We start from the raw sequence: 9,770 nt of genomic DNA, 5'->3' as shown, positions 1-9,770 counted from the left end.
AAAGGGCAAAGGTCAACAGGGCCAAACTGAAGAACACCAGCCCCACGATCACACACACCCAAATCACCAGATTCATCTGTGAGTTGAAAACCTGAGTTCAAAATATGTGCTGTTCTTAGTATTCACTATAAATGCTGATCATCTACACTCTTAAAAATAAAGGTGCTTCACGATGCCATAGAATAACCTTTTTGTCTAAATGGTTCCATAAAGAACCTTTAACATCTGAAGAACCTTTCTGTTTCACAAAAGGTTCTTCGTGGCAAAAGAAGGTTCTTCGGATTATAAAAAGGTAAGAAAGAGATGGTTCTTTAAAGAACCTTTGACTGAATGGTTCTTTGTGGATCCAAAAATGGTTCTTCTATGGCATCGCTTGAAGAACCTTTTGAAGCACCTTTATTTTTAAGAGTGTACTGTAGATTGAATTTGAATTATGCTAGTTCAATGCTTCAGTATTTTGAGGAGGTTTGACGTTCTCTTTCGTACCTCTGGTGGGCGGCTGATTTGCACAAGAGCGAATGTCGACAGATGATCACAGGAACACACAGTGTAGCTGCCGTTGGTCTTTAAAACAGAACAACCATCTTCAATCCACTCACTGATATTCCAGTACACACAGGACAGAGAACCACTGGGATCAAACTCCTGAAAAAGATGAAGAAAATAATAAAACACTGAATATTAGATGTTTTCAGATGTTCTTCAGTTCTCAGGTTTGACAAAAGCACATTTCATTCTCTCACTCTGATGTGTCTGAAGGTGAAGTTGATTGGTTTGGTGAGTTTAGTGTTGGTGGTTTTGGGAAGAGTAGCTGAGATCACAGTGGACATCATGGTTTTAATCGTGTTGTTTGATGTGTTGAAGAAGTCTGGCTTCAGTAGTTTCTCCATCGTGACGTAGCTCATGAAAGCCACAGCAGCTGATCCTGTGTGACAGAAACAGAAACTACAGTACATGCAATACTACATAAAAACAATCAAAAAAGTAAGTAAATGTGGTTTAGTGGTAATGGTATGACGCCTGTATTTATGGCTTTTTTTTTTACACTGAAACATTTCACATACTTCCAATGTTGTTCTTGGCGATCCCAATGAGATCGATGTCCACAGAAGAATTTGTCGTGTCAAGTCGAGGGATTTTATTTAAGGTGACCTGTGGTCCAACCATGAAGACTTGACCCTCTGATTAAACACAAAATCAGAACACTGTAATTGATTACCACCATAAACTGCACTGACTTTCTGTTTTTATCTTTTGAGTGTTCGGTAAATGTCTTTGATTGTTTTTATGCTCAAGGCAGCAAATATTCGCAAACACACTGTTATCTCCACATCATGAACTTCACTGTAAGTGAACCCGTGTTTAATGTTTTCATTGTTCATGGCTTTTCAGGATGAGGGTATTTCAAGACATTTCTACCTATTGGTGGATGATTTTGCACCAAAATACTGACCTTTGACATCAACATAAAAAGATATCAGCAGTGTTTTCTGCTTTCTGTTAAAAAATTTGTAACTCTACACAATTATAGAGTTACTGTATCTGCATTTATCAGTGTTGCTGTCTCACCCACCGCTGCTCTCTAGACTATAAAAAGTCACTGACATCACATATTATCTGAGTTTTATCATCACTAATAATAATTATGTCTTCACTTACCTACAGCAGCAAGAGTAAAACTGACTCTGTCACTTGTGTTTGTTGGCTTCACTAATGCAGAAATGAGTTTCTCACTGGCTTTTAACACACGATTTCCAAAGGAGGCTAGTTCAGCTGGGCTTGCTGATGATGATGACTCTAGAATCTTCTCTGAAGTGTTGAATACCACAGTCAACATGTTCATCACAGTCTAATTTAGTGATCAGATAATTAGTTAATGTACATGTAAATGTCAAGAGAGCCATTAACACTGCACTGCAATGTCAATCATCTATTTCATTGATTTGATTCAATTATTGTATAATTTTTCTCTTGAAGACTTACATACAAAGGGAGCTCTTGAGCTGTAATGTTCTCTATCTGCTCAAGACGATTTTGAAGATATCCTCTGGAGGTCTGACTCTGAAATCACAACATAATTTTATAAATAAAAACTGAAAGACTCTGTGCATTGTGTAAATTTAAATATTCAGCTTACCCTGTATTGATCCGGCAGTGTGATATGCACACCTGAAATAAAGGAATTCCTCAATACAACATAAATATAGGAAAATCAAACACAAAATTCCAGTCTAGAAACATGCGCACCTGCAGTAGTTGGTCTGAGTGCGGTTTGGAAGATGTTAGACTCACAGAAGCAGGAGGATAAAGTGCTGCTGTAGCATGTACAGGTGTCCTTATTACCAATGCAGCCACAGTTATTACCCCAGCATTCATATTCATATTGGTTTCGGTTTCTGTATCTCCAATAGTAGAAATAATGTATTCTTGTGTTGCAGATCATGCGATACTGAGCACCAGTGCAGATGTATGTGTCGTTATAAAGCACACAGTCATAGACCGGACTAACTGCTGCAGGGATAGTGATGCCACTGCTGTGATTTGTGCAGAAGCAGGAGGATGAAGTGCTACTAGAGCATGAACAGGTGTCCTTGTTACCAATGCAGTAACAGTTATTATTTAAACAGTGGTAATGGTATCTACTGTAATGGAAATCATGCATACTTGTGTTGCAATACATGTGGTACTGAGCACCAGTGCAGATGTACGTGTCATTATAAAGCACACAGTCATAGACCGGACTAACTGCTGTAGTGAGTGCAATGCTATTGCCATAAGTCTTACAGAAACAAGAGGACAAGGTGCTACTAGAGCATGAACAGGTGTCCTTATTACCAATGCAGTTACAGTTATTATTTAAACAGTGGTAATGGTATCTATCATAATGGAAATCATGTACATTTGTGTTGCAGTACATTTGGTACTGAGCACCAATGCAGATGTATGCCGTGTCATTATAAAGCACACAGCCATAAGCTGGACTAACTGCTGTAGTGAGAGCAATGCTATTGCCGTAAGTCTCACAGAAGCAGGAGGAAAAAGTGCTACTAGAGCATGTACAAGTGTCCTTATTACCAATGCAGTTACAGTTATTATACACACACTGGTACTGGTCTTGGTTTTGGTATCTCTGATAGTAGAAATCATGCATTCTTGTGTCACAGAACAAGCGATACTGAGCACCAGTGCAGCTGTACGTGTCATTAAAAAGCACACACTGAGAGACTCTCAGTGGACTAACTGCTATAGGGATGGTGATGTTATTGCCGTAAGTCTCACAGAAGCAGGAGGACAAAGTGCTGCTGTAGCATGTGCAGGTGTCCTTATTACCAATGCAGTAACAATTATTATTCACACAATGATACTGGTATTGGTTTTGGTTCTGATATCCCCGATAGTAGAAATCATGCACTGTTGTGTTGCAGTACATGCGGTATTGAACACCAGTGCAGACGTATATGCCATTATATAACTCACAGCCATAAGCTGGACTAACTGTTGAAGTGAGAGCAATGATATTGCCATAAGTCTTGCAGAAGCAGGAGGACAAAGTGCTCCTATAGCATGTACAGGTGTCCTTATTACCAATGCAGTTGCAGTTATTATTCCAACATTGGAACTGATATTGGTTTTGGTTTCTATATCTCTGGTAGTTGAACTCATGCATTCTTTTGTTGCAGAACATTTGGTACTGAGCACCAGTGCAGATGTATGATGTGTCATTATAAAGCACACAGTCATAGACTGGACTAACTGCTGTAGTGAGAGCAATGCTATTGCCGTAAGTCTCACAGAAGCACGAGGACAAAGTGCTCCTATAGCATGTACAGGTGTCCTTATTACCAATGCAGTTACAGTTATTATTCACACACTGGTACTGGTCTTGGTACTGATATCTCTGGAAGGAAAAATCATGCATTCTTGTGTTGCAGTACATGCGATACTGAGCACCAGTGCAGATGTAGGTGTCATTATAAAGCACACAGTCAGGGTCTGTGACTGGACTAACTGCTGCAGGGATGGCGGTAATATTGCCATAATTCTCACAGAAGCAGGAGGACAAAGTGCTACTGTAGCATGTACAGGTGTCCTTATTACCAATGCAGTAACAGTTATTACTACTGCATTGGGACTGGTATTGGTTTTGGTTTCTATATCTCTGGTAGTTGAAATAATGCATTCTCATGTTGCAGTACATGCGATACTGAGCACCAGTGCAGATGTAGGTGCCGTTATAAAGCACACAGTCATAGACTGGACTAACTGCTGCAGGAATAGTTGTACTGCTGTAGTTTGTACAGAAGCAGGAGGACAAAGTGCTACTGTAGCATGTACAGGTGTCCTTATTACCAATGCAGTCACAGTTACCACTCATACAGTGGTAATGGTATCTATTGTAATGGAAATCATGTACACTTGTGTTGCAGTACATGCGATACTGAGCACCAGTGCAGATGTACAGGTCATTATAATGCATACATTCATAGACTGGCCTAACTGCTGTAGGGACAGTGATGTTATTGCTAAAGATATCACAGAAGCAGGATGACGTATTAAAGTAGCATGTACAGGTGTCATTATTGCCAACACAGATACAGTCATTACTTATGCACTGGTATTGGTTTTGGTTTTGGTATCTCTTGTAGTTGAAATGATGCATTCCCGTTTTGCAGTACATGCGATACTGAGCACCAGTGCAGATGTACGTTCCATTATCAAGCTCACAGTTCAAAACTGCACTAACTGCTGCTCTTGGGTCAGCAGCACTGTTGGATATGAAACCTGAGGATGGGAAAGATGTGATCAAAGTCAGAAAAAAACAAATACCAAACCAGGTGAATTTCCAGCATGTTTAGCACATTTAAATTAATGTGAAACACACACGTCTGCACTGTTTTACAATGACATGCATTTCTCAATACTGAGTTTTTGTTTTTTTCTTTCAACAGTTAGCTGCAAAACTGCAGGATCTGTGGACTACACTGTTAATTTATTTTTATATGTTGTATCAATCCTTTAAAATTCATTCAAGGGGTCCTATTATGCTCTTTTACAATGTCTTGAATTTGTTTTGGGGGTGTACTAGAACATGCTCTCATGCTTGGTGGTTCAAAAAACGCATACAATTTACATTATTGCAATACCTTTCTTCCCAGTCTGGCACAAACGGCTCGATTAGTTCCGGGTTTGATGAACGCCCGCCTTCCGAAAAACGAAATGTGATGTGATTGGATAGCTATCCCAGTGCGTTGTGATTGGCGAACAGCTTAGACTGTGTTTCAGTACTGCCCCGCTTGTCTGATGCACTCAACTAAGCGTTCTAACCACGACCTCGTCCCTCCCCACCCCCCAACCATTCGAATTTCCGTAGGCGGGCATTATTTTAATGATATTTTAATGGGCCTCTTTGTGATATCACAAAACTCGGAAAACAAACGCTGTAGTCCAAACGAGCCGTTCGTTGTAGTTCTTGAAAAGGGATTTTTTAAAAACTAAATATCTCCCTTTGGAGTGGACTTTGAGATTTGTAAGTTTGAAGATCTTTTTAATGCCCAAACATACACACTACACACTGACTAAAATTCAAAAAGTGAAAAAGCATAATAGGACCCCTTTAAACATTTTCTGAATATTTCATTTAGACTTGTATGCATTTGGAATGCATTTTGGAATTGAGATTAACTGGTCTGTTAATTTGCATCATTATACTTATGTAAAGAGTTTTACAATGACTAAGTAAGTACTGAGAAATACATTTAACCGATGGCATAAAAAATGTGATAAAGTTCACAGGGTCAACAGACATGTGTTTGAAGAAAACTATCGGCTTACACTCACACAGGATTAAAGAGATGACAGTCAACAGTGACCATAAACCACCTGGCATAAAAAAAGACAGATATTAAAATGTTGTATTTTTCTACTATGAGAATTTGTTTACATTACACACAAATATTAAATGTTTTTCAAAGCAGATCTTTAGGACTGACATGTGCTCCTAAAATTCAATTATTTCCAAAAATCAGAGTAAGGACTTAGTCAAGACACAAGCAAACCTCTTTACTCAACCAAAAAGTTGCTCTACATCAGCCTCTACATCACTGTGAATTGACTGTTTACTATTGTCCTCTTTTTAGAGCTGCTCTACAGCAGAATCAAATTTTGTTTGTATTATTGACACACTATTTTCCTATTTAACACTGTAAAGCTGCTTTGGCACAATTTGTATTGTATAAAGAGCTATATAAATAAAATAGATTCGACTTGACTTGACTCCCATTTGCATGCAATGTTCCTTATTCTGATTATGCGCTGAGAAGTGTGCTCATTTAGTAGGGCTCTTAAATTTAAATTTTAAATTTACTGCCATTTTAGTTTTTGTTTTTGAGTTTTTGAGTTTTTGTTGACAGAGTTTAATAATTCAGATCGGAAGAAAAAATTCTGAATGATATCACGGAGTTCATTCATGAAGTTGTGGGAACAACACACGGCATCCGTGTATGTCTGAGCACAATTTTGTAAATGATCTGGTGCCATACTAATTAGTTTAGGCAAATGAGGCAAAACAACAATTTATCCACAACATTACACTGCAGCAACAAATCCAGGAATTTTACTTTTCAGGTAACTAGTTCCCTTTCAGTCGGTCACTCCGAGTCACGTCGGTGACCGACGAATTGGGATCTCGCTTAGAGAGACCAATCCACTTTGAGTGTAAACTAAACGAGCCAATGCACATTGGCATGCGATGATTGCATCCAGCTACCGCTGATCACAGAGTGAGCATAAAAAGGCAGCCGGTGCAACGCATACCAGCTTTTCGCTTCGGAGCCGAGCGACAGCATCGTTCTGCTCCTACCAAACTGCTTCATGTGTGACGAGTCTAGCGCGCTCTCGGGAGCTTTTGTGTTGGCTAACGGCACTTCAGCGGTGGTCGTTCCTGTGTCGAGGGGGTTGCGCACTTCAGGCTGCACTACCCCGTCATGCTGCAAACGGCCGTTTCCCCTGTGCGTCTCAGCACGTAAAATAGCATTTCCCTAAAAGAGCCAATTTCTCTAAAAGAGTACAATAAGAGTGTGTCTTTGTAAAGTCGACGTTTCATTTCTGGATGCGGTCGTTACCTGGCGCCGGGTGATGGTTACGATCGCTGCCTCACAAGTCTGGGCATTAAACACTGAGGTGGCGTTCGCGGATGAGTCATGTTCCCATTGCGGGAAGATGACCATCTCAGAGCTGCGGGTCAGGCTCCGTTTCCTCCAGGGGGGGCGGTTGCTCCGTTGCCTCTGCTGCGATCTAGTGTTCGTCCTGGCGGCAGCCAGGCGTGGACTACTTCGGGCAGTAGCACGGGCGGTCTGCACGGGTGGCAAACCCCTCGGGGGACCATAGCTCCTCTAGCGCTTCGCAACCAGTTGAGCCACCAAAGGAATGTGCTGGGCCCTCTTCAAAGAGCGTACCAGCGGTATCCTTCGGCGCTCCTCCTGACGACCGGATGTTGATCACTGCATCGGAGGGAGAGCTCTCTGGAGAGGAAGATTCGGCTGCGCTGCTGCCCTCCGGGATGGTGGCAAGGCCTGAATCGGATCTAGAGATGTCGGCTATGCTTTCCCGGGCCGCCGAGAAAGTAGGGCTCGGGTCGAAACCTCCACCGCGTCCCGGGCCCTTGAGGTTGGATGATTGGTTTCTCGGGGTGGCTTGCGCTGTTTCTCAGTGCACCGCCTCAGTGCCTTTCTTCCCAGAGGTGCATGAGGAGCTCACCGGGTCATGGATGGCACCTTTTACTGCCGGAAACCGACCTGCTGGTTCCTCCTCCCTCACCACCCTCGACGGTGGTGCAGTTAGGGGGTATACGGGGGTCCTCTCCGGTGGAGCGGTCGGTTGCGATGCAGTTGTGTCCTAATACCGCCTCCACCCGGCAGGGCGAACCGCGCCTCCCCTCCTGGGTCTGTAGGTACTCGTCTGGCCTGTCTGGCGATGCTTATACAGCCTGTGGAGAAACTGCCTCCATCTTACACGCTATGGCGTTACTGCAGGTTCATCAGGCCGAGGCACTGAGGGACCTGCACGAGGGTGGTCAGGATCTGGAAGTTCTAAAAGTTTGCGCTCCGAGCGACGAAGGTCACCGCGAGTTCTCTGGGTCGTGCGATGTTCACACTTGTGGTCCAGGAGCACCATATATGGCTGAGTTAGTGTTTGTCACACCCTGCCCCTGCGTCCGCCCCTGCTCCCACGCCGCATCTGCAGCAGCCTTCAGCAAGCGGTGCTGTGGAGCTGGGCGTAGGCAGGCCACCCCACCCATTCAGGCCCCCGTCAAATCTGGCGGTGAGCGAAAGCGCAAGAGGCCCCAGGACGGGCAACCCAGAGAGGGAGGAAGCTGCTCTTTGGGGGATGAAAAAAAGACCTCTCCCTCCCCAGGAAAATATGAGTTGTAGTCCAAACGAGTCGTTCGTTGTAGCTTTTGAAAAGTGTTTTTTGTTAAATAAAATATCTCCTTTTGAAGTGGACTTTGAGCTTTGTAACTTTGCAGATCGTTTTTATCCTCAAACAGCAACATTACAGACTAACTAAAGTTGAAAAAGTGAAAAAGCATAATAGGACCCCTTTAACAGTATGTTTATGAAGCGCTTCAAATGTTAAAAGGAAAAAGTGATATAAAATCATGGGATAGCAGTAATGTTTTTGTGACTGGGTATGGTTATGCATAAACCCAAGTAATAATTTTAAAAAAAATCTAACAATATGGATCATAAATTCAATATTTATGTTATTTAGTGAAGAAGAGAAGTATGTTTACACTATAAAAATTTTTTCCATAATTTTAACTGTAAAACTCGAGAAAATTGTAGCGCTCCAAAACAAAAAAAAGTTCCTTGTACTGCAGGTGCGTAGAGCCAGTACAATATTTGAAAATGAGCAAGAGGGTGGTTAACCGCACACTGATCCACTCGAGACTAAAAAGTGTACAAATAGTCTCCTCTCTTTATAGAAAAGACACAGCTAAGAACAGTCTTCTTCATGCTAAGAGTGCTCACCCAATGCCCTTACAACGTGGTTTACCCTATAGCCAGTTTTTGAGACTCCATCGTATTTGTTCTAAGAAAGAGAATTTAGAGGCTAAAGCCCAGAGCTTGTATATGGACTTTAAATCATATATGGACGGGGCTATCCTAATAAGTGGCTTGACACTGCACTTGAGAAGGTTTCTAGCTTACACAAACAGGAGGAAAGAAATTTGACTATGAATAAAAAAAACAAGAATTTTTCATGTATGTTTAAATCCACATGCAGTCCACTGAGTAATGATATTAAAACTATTAAGAGTAATTGGCACATTATCCAAAGTGATCCCCAGTTATTGAATGTATTTAGTGATCAACCACTCTTTGTCTCTTCCAGGAGCTCTAATTTGAGGGATAAGCTTGTTTATGCTGACACCTACATCTCTTCTCCGACTACTCTTGTCGACGCCCAGGGTAATTTTCCATGTCACAACTGTACTTCCTGTATTAAGTATGTTAAATGTAAATCATTTACACATCCTCGTACACTAAAAACCTATAAGATTAGACAATTGATCACTTGTAAGTGTACATATGTTATTTACATTATCATCTGTCCATGTTTACAACTATATGTTGGCAAAACTATACGTGCATTACGCACAAGAATGATTGAACACACAAGTGCCATTAGGAGACAGGATGATACATCTTCAATTTCTCTTTACTTTAAGTCTGCCAACCACTCTTTGTCTGACATGAAGTTCCTGGCCT

The 9,770-nt window shown here is 41.7% G+C and overlaps 1 protein-coding gene across 1 annotated transcript in view; it reads right to left on the bottom strand.

The window, feature by feature from the left end:
* LOC107574423 (adhesion G protein-coupled receptor E1-like) overlaps positions 1-4,198 on the bottom strand; it is a 10,348-nt gene extending 6,150 nt beyond the window's left edge. The window contains exons 1-10 of the mRNA XM_016260860.1: positions 3,720-4,198; positions 3,111-3,461; positions 2,248-2,876; positions 2,138-2,169; positions 1,984-2,055; positions 1,660-1,849; positions 1,071-1,181; positions 744-934; positions 487-645; positions 68-76 (exon numbers count right to left, since the gene is read on the bottom strand). Of these exons, the coding sequence (XP_016116346.1) occupies positions 68-76; positions 487-645; positions 744-934; positions 1,071-1,181; positions 1,660-1,849; positions 1,984-2,055; positions 2,138-2,169; positions 2,248-2,876; positions 3,111-3,461; positions 3,720-4,198 (2,223 nt within the window). The remainder of the gene's footprint in view (positions 1-67; positions 77-486; positions 646-743; positions 935-1,070; positions 1,182-1,659; positions 1,850-1,983; positions 2,056-2,137; positions 2,170-2,247; positions 2,877-3,110; positions 3,462-3,719) is intronic.
* Positions 4,199-9,770: the final 5,572 nt, after the last annotated feature.

This window comes from Sinocyclocheilus grahami, unplaced genomic scaffold (genome assembly GCF_001515645.1).
Source record: "Sinocyclocheilus grahami isolate Dianchi unplaced genomic scaffold, SAMN03320097.WGS_v1.1 scaffold2220.1, whole genome shotgun sequence".
In the NCBI taxonomy this organism is placed as follows: Eukaryota; Metazoa; Chordata; class Actinopteri; order Cypriniformes; family Cyprinidae; genus Sinocyclocheilus; species Sinocyclocheilus grahami.
This window is presented reverse-complemented; position numbering and strand designations above follow the sequence as displayed.